This window comes from Euphorbia lathyris, chromosome 9 (genome assembly GCF_963576675.1).
Source record: "Euphorbia lathyris chromosome 9, ddEupLath1.1, whole genome shotgun sequence".
NCBI lineage: Eukaryota > Viridiplantae > Streptophyta > Magnoliopsida > Malpighiales > Euphorbiaceae > Euphorbia > Euphorbia lathyris.
Genome location: NC_088918.1, coordinates 43,709,031 through 43,722,009, shown reverse-complemented (window position 1 = coordinate 43,722,009; position 12,979 = coordinate 43,709,031). Strand labels below are relative to the sequence as shown.

The window sequence follows — 12,979 nt, the reverse complement described above, 5'->3', positions numbered from 1 at the left end:
TCGTCTTAATTAAACGATCATTTTAAGATCCATGAAACTCAAGTAAAAAAAATTCCGGTGAACGGAATCCGGGTGGGCGTTTTTCGGCGAGCAAATAAGTATTCAGAAAATTCTCAAAACATTCCAGAAAATGTAAAACATTATTCTAAGAAACTTTAATTCTTGGATCGAAGCGAGATTTCTTACGGTTTAGTCCCAATAAAAATTTTTCCTTAATTTTATCCATTTTACACGCTTCAATAATTTGTTGGGTAAAAAATGTAAGGAATCTCGCTTTAAGCCAAGAATTAAAGTTTCTTAAAATAATGTTTTACATGTTTTGGAATTTTTTTGATAATTTTCTAGACACATTTTTTGTCCTACTTACGTTGTTCCAAATCAGTGTACCATTTGTTCCAACATAATACTTATATTGTTCCAACAGAAAATTGTTTTATTTCTTTTCTTTAAAATACATTTTTCTGACATTTCTAACCTCGTTTTTCAAAAAATTTTATACTATTAGACTCGTCTAAATTAGACAGTCATTTTAAGATTCTTGAAGCTCAAGTAAAAAAAATTCGGTGAACGGAATCCGGGTTGACGTTTTCTGGCGAGAAAAAAAGTGCCCAAAAAATTCTTAAAAAATTCAAAAATATGTAAAACATTATTCTAAGAAACTTTAATTCTTGGATCAAAGCGGGATTTCTTACGGTTTAGTCCCAATAATTTTTTTTCCTTAATTTTATCAATTTTACATGCTTCAACAATTTATTGGGTCAAAACTGTAAGGAATTTCGCTTTGAGCCAAGAATTAAAGTTTCTTAAAATAATGTTTTACATGTTTTTGAATTTTTTGATAATTTTCTGGACACGTTTTTTGTCCTACTTACATTGTTCCAAATCAGTGTACCATTTGTTACAACAGAAAAATGTTTTATTTCTTTTCTTTAAAATACATTTTTCCGATATTTCTAACCTTTGTTTTCAAAAAATTTTATACTATTAGACTCGTCTAAATTAGACGGTCATTTTAAGATCCCTCAAGCTCAAGTAAAAAAAAATTCGGTCAACGGAATCCGGGTGGGCGTTTTCTGGCGAGAAACAAATTGCCCAGAAAATTCTCAAATTCTTTGGTCGAAGCGGGATTTCTTACGGTATTGTCCCAACAAATTGTTGAAGCATGTATAAAATTAAGGAAAAAGTTTTATTGGGACTAAACCGTAAGAAATCCCGTTTCGACCCAAGAATTAAAGTTTCTTAGAATAATGTTTTAAATTTTATGGAATGTTTTGAGAATTTTCTGGGTACTTTGTTTCTCGCCGGAAAACGCCCACCCGAATTCCGTTCACCGGAAATTTTTTTACTTGAGCTTCATGGATCTTAAAATGACCGTTTAATTAAGACGAGTCCAACGGTATAAAATTTTTTGAAAAACGAGATTGGAAAAGTTGGGAAAATGCATTTTAAAGAAAAAAAATAAAACAATTTTCTCTATCCTCTCTTTCATTTTATTTACCAATTTGTCATCTTCCCCTTTTTAATTATTATCAAAACTATGTAGTTTTGTTATGTCACACAATAAGCTCCTTGTCACAACTTAATCCCTTGTCACGCTGGATCTCACCCATATATATATATTTTCGTTCGGGATTTAAAAATCCCGAACTGTTGCTCGTCTCGTCCGAGCTGGCCAGCTCGGCTGAGCAGCTCAGCGAGCTGGGCAGCAGCGCCCAGCTCGGCGAGCTGGACCTCCCGGGGCGAAATTTTGCCTTTTTTTTAACAGTAAGGAAACGGGAAGCATATACGGGGGTTCAAAAATTGACAATCTAAAAGAACAAAAATGGAAACGATGAAAACAATCAACAAAATTCATAAAAGGAGAAAGAAAAACTGAAAACTTAAATGATTGGGAGAGAACCCTACGGCCTTTCCTGTCTGTCCCTATTGATCTGAGCTACCTGATTGCTTAGATCCTTGCAGAAGGCTTCATTATTAGCAAGTCTAGCCGAAATCTTCCTTGGAAGGTGGCATAGGCCTTTGGTTCTGTTGCTGATATGGGGGCATGCCAAGCCCCTGCTCTCTGTGCTCTTGAACAAAGCCATTGGGAGGTCTAAGCAAATTCTGATTTGAGTTCCAGTAGAATAAGTTCGGGTGCTGAGGCCTCATGTAGTTGTTGTTGTAGGACTTGTAGTTGGTGTTAGGGTTGTAGTTGTTATAGTTCTGGTTGTACCTCGGTTGTCCCCCAACATAATTGACCATCTCCACCCCATCTCCAGCGAAAGGGCTACCTGCTTGACAATCCTTTCCATGGTGGTCGCCGCCACAATGCACGCAGGTGGGAGGTTGGCTGAACCTAGCCAATAGGGCATCCATCTTCCTACTCAGCTCCCCAAAAACTGGGCTCTGTTCCTGATCTTCCATAGCAAATACCCGCTTCCTTATGGGGCCAACGAGTTTCTCCTCTTGCTACTACACACTCTTCTTTGCCAGCTCATTAATCATATCATACACTTCTGTTGCGGTCTTCCTAAACAAATCTCCACCCATGGCGGAGTCCATAGTAGCTCGGTTAGTGGGCGTCAAGCCATGATAGAAGATGCTCACCAACTGATGTTTAGGTATGTCATGATGAGGGCACATGCGCAGCATTTTCCTGAATCGGGTCCAAGAAGTGTGGAGCGCTTCGTGCTCGGGTTGGTGGAATGAAGTGATTTCACCCATCAGCATCACTGTCTTCGAGGGAGGAAAGTAGTAGGATAAGAACTCCTTCTCCAATCCTGCCCATGTGGTGATTGACCCGGGCTCTAGTGTTCTCAGCCATTCCAGAGCTTGCCTAGTTAGTGAAAACGGAAATAGCTTCAGCCTGGCATATCTTGGGGAACCCCATTTGTTCTCGCAGTGTCTACGCACATCAGAAAGCGATCCAGATGATCGTTCAGGCTCTCATGTGCTTCTCCTCCAAACAATCCCGTTTGTTGAATCAAGTGAATAATGCCTGACTTGATTTCATAGGTGTTAGCTGAAATGTTTGGGGCAGTGATCCCAGACAGGTGCTGGTGTCGGTGTGGTGCTAAGATTTCGCTCATCAAGCGAGTGTCAACTCTTGTTTCAGTGTTCTCATTATTCCTGTTGTTGTTAGGAGGGTTGGTCTCAGCCATCTTGATAGGCTCACTGATTTTGTCTGGCTTGATAGTCCTATTTTGCTTGCTCCTGCGAAGAGTACGTTCAAGTTCAAGGTTAAGAGGGACACACGGTATTTCTGATGATCGAGTATGCATATGCTGAAAAGAAAAGATAAATAAAATAAAAATGTTTTCCTTAAAGAAGGAGAGTATAACTATCTAGTGTACAAGTTTATCATATAGTATTATCATACAATATTACGTAGTCCTACATGAGTGTTTTAACCTATTTTTGGCGAAACAAGTAATACAAATTTTTACACGATAACATGCCACATTCGTATGGCATATATACAGAAACAAAAAATGTATAACCTAATTTATTCAACATATGAACAAGTAAACGATAATTTACAAAAAAAAAGTATATAAATAAACAAGTATAAACGATATAGACAAAGGGTATTCACAAACGAATGCCTAAACTAACAATTCGACCTTTGGTTCGATATTGCAGAAGAAATAAATCCCCGTCAACGGCGCCAAAAACTTGATGCGCCTCACGGCGTCGGTACCGCAAGGCTCACTAAGGGATACGTGTACCCCGTCGTTATCAAGTAATAAAATCTGGAAAGTCCAGGTATCGAATCCACAGGATTTATTCCAGCAAGTATCGAGCTACTTGGTCTCAGGTGTTATCTAAGCTGTGTGGGTTTTCAGTTGGTTTTGTTTAAGTTAATCTACTCCTAGTTGAATTACTTTACTCCTAGCTAAGTTATTCTAATTCTGATTACGTTATTCTACTCCTAATTAAGTTAAACTACGCCTAATTAAGTTAAACTACTCATAGGTGATCTTTCACTAATGCAATTACCTGAAGGAACATGGTATGAACGATAATAATGAAGATAGGTTATTAGGTCAATTGATTAAAAACCTAATCTAGGGCACTTGTATTCAAGGCGATTAACCCTACTTACCCTCCTGAAGTCCCTAGTGTGTGATTCCCTTGTAAGGCCGAAACTAGGTCTAAGGCTCAGCAATTTGGGCTTAATCAACTAAGAGGTCGTCAATCTCCTAGGCTCTGACTAGGTCAGATTCAGCTCACAATATGTGACAACTAGATTTTGGGGCTTTTGAATGAGTTAAACCAATTGAATAAAGCGTAAGACAAAGATTAAATAAATAAATCATTGAACAAAATAAGAGCTAAAATATTATTAAAGATGAAGAACATTGTCACGGGATACAATTAGCCTAGGATTCATAGACTGTATCAATGGATAAAAACATAATTAGATGAAAGGAGATGAGAAAATCCCTTTCAATGAACCTGTCTACCCTGCAGCCGGCTTCCTAGGACTTAAAGACGGACCTTGAATAATCCTCGGTGGATGGAGATTCGAAGGTGCTTCAATGGAGGTTGAAGGAGATGGAGGAGATGAATAAATCAAAACATAAAAGAAGGCTCTTTAAATAGCCTATGGTTCAGCAAAATAATTGTTCATAAATGATAAAAAAAATTTAAGAGATATGGGTCTGACAGACTATTCTACCAGAGCAAAGAACAGTCTGTCACACAAGCAGACAGCCTATACTTCATGATTTTCTCCAGGCTATGGCTGTTCTGCAGCATATTAAATTCTCCTTCATGAAAGGTCTCTAATAATTTAGGGAAGAGTGATAATCCACATTTTTTTTGTTCCATGTTTCACCCAACTAGTTGTTCTCATTTTTCTCTGGTTGTTCTTCATCTTTAAGCTCGTCTTTCCTCTTGCGCGCATCGTGAACTCTTCCGCCAAGTAGTGACCCTTTTTTGAGCAATCTAGGATTCCTTGTTGGGAGTTAATGACGGCTACCCATTTTATGCCCCATTTCAAAGTGAGAAATGTGTAGTTTATAGCTGCTGAATTTTGCTCTTGGACTACTAGTCCATGTAAGTTGGACTGCCAGCCCAGCTCAGGAATATGATTATTTTGGAATTCAGGATTGCTAGAATTTAAGTCTGAACTACTAGTACGGATAAGTTGGACTGCCAGTCCAGGTCTGAGCATAATATATTTTCTCCAAATTCCTCTTTGATCCTTAGTTCTCCATTTTGGTCTTTTTGCTCCTCCAAAATACCAATTTCACTCCAATTAAGCACAAGTAATCTACCAAGGTCCTCTTTCGCCAATCTATAGAAAAATCACTTAAAATTCCCATTAATAGCTTTGATTATCCAATTAAATCATGAGAATTAAGGAGTAAAAATAGGTATAATATACAACAATTCATTTACAATTAGTTTATATCTTCAAATAATTGTTTATAAGACATAAAATCCAGTAGATAGATTTGTGCAAGAGTTGTTCATACCAATATGTTACAGCTTCCTTAAGTGTGGTAGGAAAGATTCTACACATGAGAGCATATGTGATCGTCGTAGTCTCTAAAGATCTACATGAGTTCTTTACATGAATAGTGGGGTCCGTTAGTCCATTATATTCTTCCAGTGAGGGATATTTGAATCCCTTTCGCATGGGCCTTGTCAAAATATCTACGCAGAGTGGTGAGCTAGTGTTCGTTATTTTGAGGATCCTGGAATCGATGCCTTCATCTTCCATGGTGTTTCAGAGTTCCTTAAGAATGAGGTTGTACATTTCCTCCTTCACAAAGGGATTTTCACCATCTCCAGACCTTTGATCTGGTTTGGGTTATCGTTGATCCTTAAATCTTGGACCCCCAAGCTTTTAGGTGGTTCTCATTCTGATCTATGTAGTGAGATTCGGTGGAGTTCTATCAAATAAACTTTTTTTGTTTAGGAGATCTTGATTCATCGGAATAGTGGTGATGTCTTTGAGATGGTGTCCTGGAATGGTGACATCTCTTATAACAGGGGTCGAGCTATCTTCCCCTAGATCTGTCCCTTATTTTGTCTTGCTGAGAATCCAAGAACAAATCCCTCTTTTGTGGACAAGTTTGAACAATATGGTGCCCAGTAGAGAAAGCAATAGAGTCATGTCTGTCGGGACATTTGTTAGCTTTCCTTGCCTCTTTTAGTTCCACTCTAACAATTGTCATTTCTGTTGCGCGGACCAAACCCACGTTGTAGATTTCGTCCATGAACTTCCTCTGTTCTAGATCCAAAGAGACCAAACAGGTCTTCATTCGCTAGTCAAACTCTAGTGTAACCTATAGAGGTTCTAGTTGAGTTGATGTCGAAGGGTGTTAGATGATTTAGGAATCACAAATCTATTCAACTGGATCATGGCGTCGACCGTTCAAGTCCATGCTCACCACACCAATTTGATATGATACAATCTGAGTTGAGTTTGCTGAGACCCTTTAAATACTTGAATAAGATAGATTAATGATCAACGAGTGACTGAGGACCAACAACCCTGCTCTAATAAGGGACATCTCATTAGTTCACGTGTAATAAGATTAATTATCATTTTAGGATTATAAATTTGGTCTTTTTTATACGACGTTTTATATTATTAATGCAATTTTAAGTAAAAAATTCTTGAATTTTCCCTTATTTGTGGTAAGAGAGAAAGGGTTAATATAAAGGCAAATAATTATAATTAAAGAATAATATTTAAGAATACATTTTTTTGCATATAAAATAGTGTTGTAGGAGAGAAATGTTGAAGGTAAATTAAGGGTGTTGTTATATCCGGCCACCATTTTCCACCCCTAGTCCCATGAAATGACAAAGCTGCCCTTATTATTTTAGTCTTTGTAAAAAAAAAAAATTTCTCTCTACGAAACGCGGACGTGTGGCTATCACGCCTCACCACATGGTGAGGCATGTGTGGTGAGGCGTGATGGGCATGTGAACAATATGCCTCTACCATAGGTGGAGGCACATTGTTCACATGCCCCGACACGGAAAAATTAATTTTTTAAAAATCATTCGATTTTACTATAAACAACCGTAAATAAAACATATTTTCGAACAAAATTACGTATCATTAGTCATTTCCCATGTTTTTTCTTTACCAAATTAATCCGAATTAGATTTTAGAGAGTTTTGAGTTTTTGAGAGGATTTGGGAATTTGAGAGGATTAATGAATTTGTTGCAAGAGCAGTGTCGTCTTTTCACGGGACTAGAGGTGGAAAATGGTAGCTAAGTTTAGTAATCCACTAAATTAATCACTTTTCTAGTCTAATTAATGTTTTATTGGTTTTAATGAAAAACCCTACGTAACCTAATTTAGATCAGATGGTGTATTATTTAGTTGAAATTACATAAGGTATGCATTTGTATATTTTATTATATTGGAAATTATATTTTTACTTTTATCTTTAGAAATAAACGTAAATAGGTATTCATCTAAAACGAAGAATATCCTTATCTAAATCTCCGAATTGGATTGGATTTTTGGAACAATCTAATTCTGGTGATTTAGTTTTTTCAATTCTATATGTGAGATTTCTATCATAGTTGTGAAAGTGAAAGTGAAATATAAAATGGTGGTAAGGTATTGAGTGTTACCTTACCATAGCAGCTGCTGGCTCCATTAGTGTCCCCTTGAATCATAGAGCAGGAGAAGAGTGTTCAGACTTTGTTAGTGTTTCCCGTTACAAGATAGCAACTACTAATAAATAAGAAGCAAACATGTTGTTTACTTAACAGAAAGAAGAAAAGAATACAAACTAATGTAGTTATGTTACAGACAGACAGACAACTATGGTCTTCAATTTTCAACAACCTATCCTTCCCTCACTTCTCAATCAAACAACACCGGAACCACTTTAAAATCTACAAATTAATACAAGAGAAAGAAAGTTCAAATAAATCTCAATGCTACAAATTCATTCTCAACTAATTAACACTTTTGCAGGCATCACCACAACCATCTTCTGTCTCTGCAATGCAACCTGCTCAAGTTTGTCATACCTGGACTGGACTGGACTTACCAGTGCAAAAAAAATGCTTTTATAGGCCTCTTCAAACGTCTTCTACATGCTGATTTATAACATTTAACTCCATGTCATCAAAAGCATACTCTTTGCTTTAGTTAGACCATACATGAACTAGCCCATGTCTGTTACCAGTGTATATCTCATTGCGCTCTTCATCATAGAAAAGCGCTGTAATGTCTTCCAAGGCTTCTGTTACTGTACTTCTCATACATGAATAACTCTGCTTTGACCCACCGCTACTGCTACTGCTGCTGCTCCCTTCACCCTTTGGACCACCATTGCTCGCATTTATTTTAGCCAAACACTTCCCTGTCAAGATGTTGCTAATATTGATCGATCCAGCTGCATAAAATAAAGCTATCAGTGAGACCCAATAATCTTCCCAAAAGAATGCTCTTTTTTCACAACACATCATGTTCAAAATACATAAAAAAAAAAACGATATTGGGTGAGAGTAGCAAAAACTGAGTTACAGGTCCCAACTGTCAGGAAATACATTGTTCCCACTTTCTTCATGGTTAATTGCTCCTAACAGCAACAATGTGGCAACTAATTTCCCACAATTAGAACATAAACATTTGATACAGCATACCATTTATAAATTTCTTTTAAATTAGAACTCGTTTCCCAGGATGTCCACTCTAAAGATTCTGGCAAGGGAACAGATAGAATGGTAGAATAGAACAGCAAATTGGAGCAAATTACTTTACAACAACAAAACGAATCCGTCAGTGCACTCTACTTCGACCATTAAGACTTCGATTGGATGAAGGGTTTGGAGGGGTTAGGAAAGAAAACGTTACCTTTCCCTTTCTAACCCCTTCAAACCCTTCATCCAATCAAAGCCTAAACAGTTATATCTATTGAACTTCATGGTAACTCAAGAAGCAAACTAGCCACTGAAATTAAATAAATTAGATAGGAATTTTTGTGTCTTCAGTTGGAAAAATGCAAGTTACGACTCCACCAGCCAACTAGATATTTGACACCAATTCAACCAACTATGCTACTAATATGTCATGACTCAGAGTAGACATAATCTTAATCTGACTGATATTAAGATTAGTAACAACCAGGCTACCCGTGCAGACTTTAACTTATAATGAAGCATACCTCTTTATATCTAATTATTAGATGTGATCTTTTGAAATGTGACACCTGAACCAGTCGAGGTTCCTCTTATTGACAAATAAATGCAATGTTTTAGTGTCTACATCAATTATAGTAAAGTTCAAGCCAGCACAACGCAGCATACTACTAGCTAAGACCATAGATTGCTCGGACTTTTGAAACTAGTTATCAAACTTAAGGTGGCAGAAAATGTATACCATTTCCCTCTATCCACTGGTCTTCAGATTCAGCTTTGCAGTAGGAAATAATAAGATCCTGATCACTTGTTATGTATATGTTATTTGTGTTGCAGTCGGGGTGCCATAAAAGGTGATCCTCAAATGAAGTTACAAGCTCCCCACGGAAATTCCATACAGCAACAGTTCTATTTCTGAAAGTTAAGAACAACTGGTTTTCATAGAGGAAGATAAATGCTGAGGGAGTCATGAACTCGCTTCTACTAACTTCCATGAGCTCTGCATTCCGTACCTGCATAAAGGAATAAACAGTTACTGGCAGGGAACATAATCATGGCTGCAAGGACTGAAAATAGTTATAGATTACTCACATCAAGAATCTGGAGATTCTCATTTTCCTGCTTGACAAGAAGTTTCTCATTAAATTGTTCAATGAAGTCTACCTTCTTATTTCGATGAAGTAAATGATTGAAGGCTTTGAGAACTGTGCCATCTTCTATTGATAAAATCTTAAGAGGAACGTGGCTACTCAATCTATTGAAAATCAACAACATGATGCCCGGACTGATGCAGATCATGAAATACAAATTGTAGGTTAGAAGACCACATGTGAAGCACAATTGAAAATAAAAAAGAGCAAAATTGGGTGCATATTTAGAACTCATTCAAAAAGGCAAACATAAACGAATATGATGGATATGGCTTGTTGTCATGCATCTACTCTCGCAAAAGGTTAAGAAAAACTATATGCTCAAGAAATAACTATAGAGTATCATCAATAAAAAGCTCCATTACAAGACAAAGATTGCTCCTGTCTTCAACATAAGTTCACACGAGTTTGAGAGAGAGATTACCTAATCTTGATTTCTTGTACATGTTTATCCGATATAGAATACAACATCGTATAATTTTTGAGGTCGAACACCTTGTATACGCTGGCAACATTTACCAATACAAATAAAATATTAGAATTCATGAGAGATTTTGAAGGCAGGATTAGTGAACTGGAAAACACCTGTCCTGTGCTGAGTAGGTTAGGACCTTTCCATTGACATCATCAAATTCCACAAACCCAGGCCACTTCAAGGATTCTGACTCAAAAAGAGCAAAACCAGCATCTGGCTTACCCCTCCTTATATACCTAACAATTTAAATACACGAATATTTGTGGCACAAATTAATACATCTAACAATTAGACTCATTAACAAGTAAAGAACACATAAAAGTGAGACATACTCGATTCTAGTTGATCTGCACTTCAAGGAGCTAAAGTTATCTGAAGCATATACTGAAACTGTGATGAGTGAATCATTGTTTTTATTGTAGAACAAGCTTCTAATGACTTCATCAGGACTAACATTAAGAAAACATATTCTCTGATTTGTCTCTGCATTGAAAATAGTCAGCAAAAACATGAGATAAAGTCATACCAAGAAATTTTAAGTACTAGTACGGTTATTAAACATAAAAAACTTACGATCTCTTCATAATATAAAAGAAAACCTAGTTGTTACCTCTACTAAAAGCTGCACAAACACCAGAATGTGCAAGAGCAAATACAATGTCGCGAGCAGCCACAATCTCAATAACTTTCGTTCTCTTCATCAGAAAAGGCAGCACTACTTGACAATGACCCTTAGGATCATGAGTATCATATTCTTCCTAATGAAAGTAAATCATACAAGTTAAAACTGTCTTTCTTGAAACTAAAGTGAAAAAAAAAAAAAAAAACTCATGATGAGGTGGTGGACCAGATTATAACGTACAACAAGATGAATGAGCAAACAAACAAATCCAGATTCAAAACAGTAAGGAACAATTACTAAAGAAGTCGCTACTCCGCTAGTTCAGTACTTATCAGGCCAAACGAATACCTATTAATCATTAACACAAATTCACGACCAAAATACAGAAATCTCTTACACGGGATATACTAATACAAGGAAGCAACTTAAAAGGGAACGTAAATCAGTTCATTCCAAGCTCCCTAGCTCATAAACAAGCATCGGATAAGAGCAGCTACAACTAAGTAATAATTCGAATAAACTTCACTATCCAGAGCCAAATTTAAAACTCTAAATCTGTTAAACAAGCTATTCTGTAATCATACAAGGAGAAAATGTAAATTAAGAAAAAACCCAAATAAATAAAAATTAAGCAAGGGAAGAAAGAACAGACCCTCAAACGCATATTGCGAAACCTCTCCTGGGCATTGCTCATGCTAAAAGCACGATCTCGCTTAGAAGAAATCTCGCGTCTCTGGAGCTTCTTAACAGTGTTAACGAATCCATAAGTGCGAGGTCTTTTCCTCGCCAAAATTCTCCTTCCTGAGCACGGTCTCGGATTTGCCGATACTCTCCTCCCTTCCATCCCTCAAAAAAGCTTGTAATTTTTCAGCACCAGAAGAGAGAGACGGAGAAGAAATTGAACTAATAATACTCTCTCAATTTGTCCCCCTCTCCCTATCAAACTTAAATACTAATCCGATTACAGATATGAAAAAGGAACCCCTAAAACTATTGGAAATAGGGAACAGTAATCTCCATACCCAAACCCTAAAATTGAAGAAATAGGAAACTAAGGAAAAGCAAAAAAGAAGGAAAAAAACATAGCTGAGTAGGCAAGTCTCTTCCAATTTCAATTTCAGAGTGGGAGAAGAGGTCACTGTGTGAGATGGTGAGGAAGAAGAAGAGGAAGAGGAAGAGGAAGAGGAAAGGGAAGACGATGAGGAGTATCTCTCTCTTTTCTTGGACACAATATTAATGTATAAACTTTATTATATTCTAATTATTTGTAGATTCGTAATTAAATTTGAATATTTTTTTAATTTAAACTTTAGCGGTAAAAAAAAACAATTAGTAAAAATGGAAAACTACAGTAAGGAAGCCATTTTTATTTTTATTTTTATTTTTATTTTTAAATTTTCAAAAATCAAAACTCAAAAGCTAACCAAATTATGTGTCAGAAATTTTTATTATGGACAACTCGGAATAAATAATAGGGAAAAGTATAAAAATAAACCTTGTGGCTACATTTGTTTTCAATTACAGTTTTGTGGTTTAAAAATTTGCAAAATGATATCCGTTAGCAAACACATACCAAATTGAATAACGGTGTTAAAAGTCAAAGGAAAAAAAGTTAATTTGGTCCTTATATTTATTTATTTTATAAATTAACCTCCCTTATTATCTAATTATCACAAAGAAACCCCAAAATAAAAAATAAAATTCAAATACACCATCTTTTTCCATCTCTCTTTAATTTTTTTTTTTTATTTTTTTTCCTTCTTTCTCTCTCTTCTCTCTCTCCTCTTTGTTAATTTCTTTCTCTAAAATCAATATTATTATCCCTCAATAGCTATAAAATGCTAAAATACTATAACATCCAAATATGTTTGCTGCTTACATCTAAATACGTTCGAGGAAGCAATTCGAGTTCTCTAGACGCTTCACTTATATCAAGAGGCTCATCTTCAATGCAATTCGAATCATTATTTCTTTGAACATCCATCTGCAACAAAATTCAAACAAAACCAAGATGATTAAAAACAAAATTAATCTTGATTCTTCTTTTCTTTCTTCAATCTGAAAATATCAAACAGGTTATCTCTGCAATTCATGTCAGAAATTGACAGCCTAATCTGCTAAATACC

The 12,979-nt window shown here is 36.1% G+C and overlaps 1 protein-coding gene across 1 annotated transcript; it reads right to left on the bottom strand.

The window, feature by feature from the left end:
* Nucleotides 1-7,699: 7,699 nt before the first annotated feature.
* LOC136205981 (uncharacterized) lies at nucleotides 7,700-12,079 on the bottom strand. Its single transcript, XM_065996861.1, has 8 exons — nucleotides 11,506-12,079; nucleotides 10,842-10,989; nucleotides 10,564-10,714; nucleotides 10,342-10,467; nucleotides 10,181-10,261; nucleotides 9,698-9,890; nucleotides 9,348-9,618; nucleotides 7,700-8,361 (listed from the first exon to the last, which is right to left on the bottom strand). Exons 1-8 carry the CDS (start codon nucleotides 11,695-11,697, stop codon nucleotides 8,111-8,113), a joined length of 1,413 nt encoding a protein of 470 aa, XP_065852933.1. The 5' UTR covers nucleotides 11,698-12,079; the 3' UTR covers nucleotides 7,700-8,110.
* Between the last annotated feature and the right edge of the window lie 900 nt (nucleotides 12,080-12,979).

Bases quoted from the DNA above. Each gene is read 5' to 3' on its own strand.
- LOC136205981 (XM_065996861.1), bottom strand. From the start codon at position 11,697: ATGGAAGGGAGGAGAGTATCGGCAAATCCGAGACCGTGCTCAGGAAGG. The intron at 10,990-11,505 runs GTCTGTTCTTTC...TACTTTCATTAG, and splicing joins TTCGCAATATGCGTTTGAGG to GAAGAATATGATACTCATGA. The intron at 9,619-9,697 runs GTGAGTAATCTA...TCCTTTATGCAG, and splicing joins AGAATCTCCAGATTCTTGAT to GTACGGAATGCAGAGCTCAT.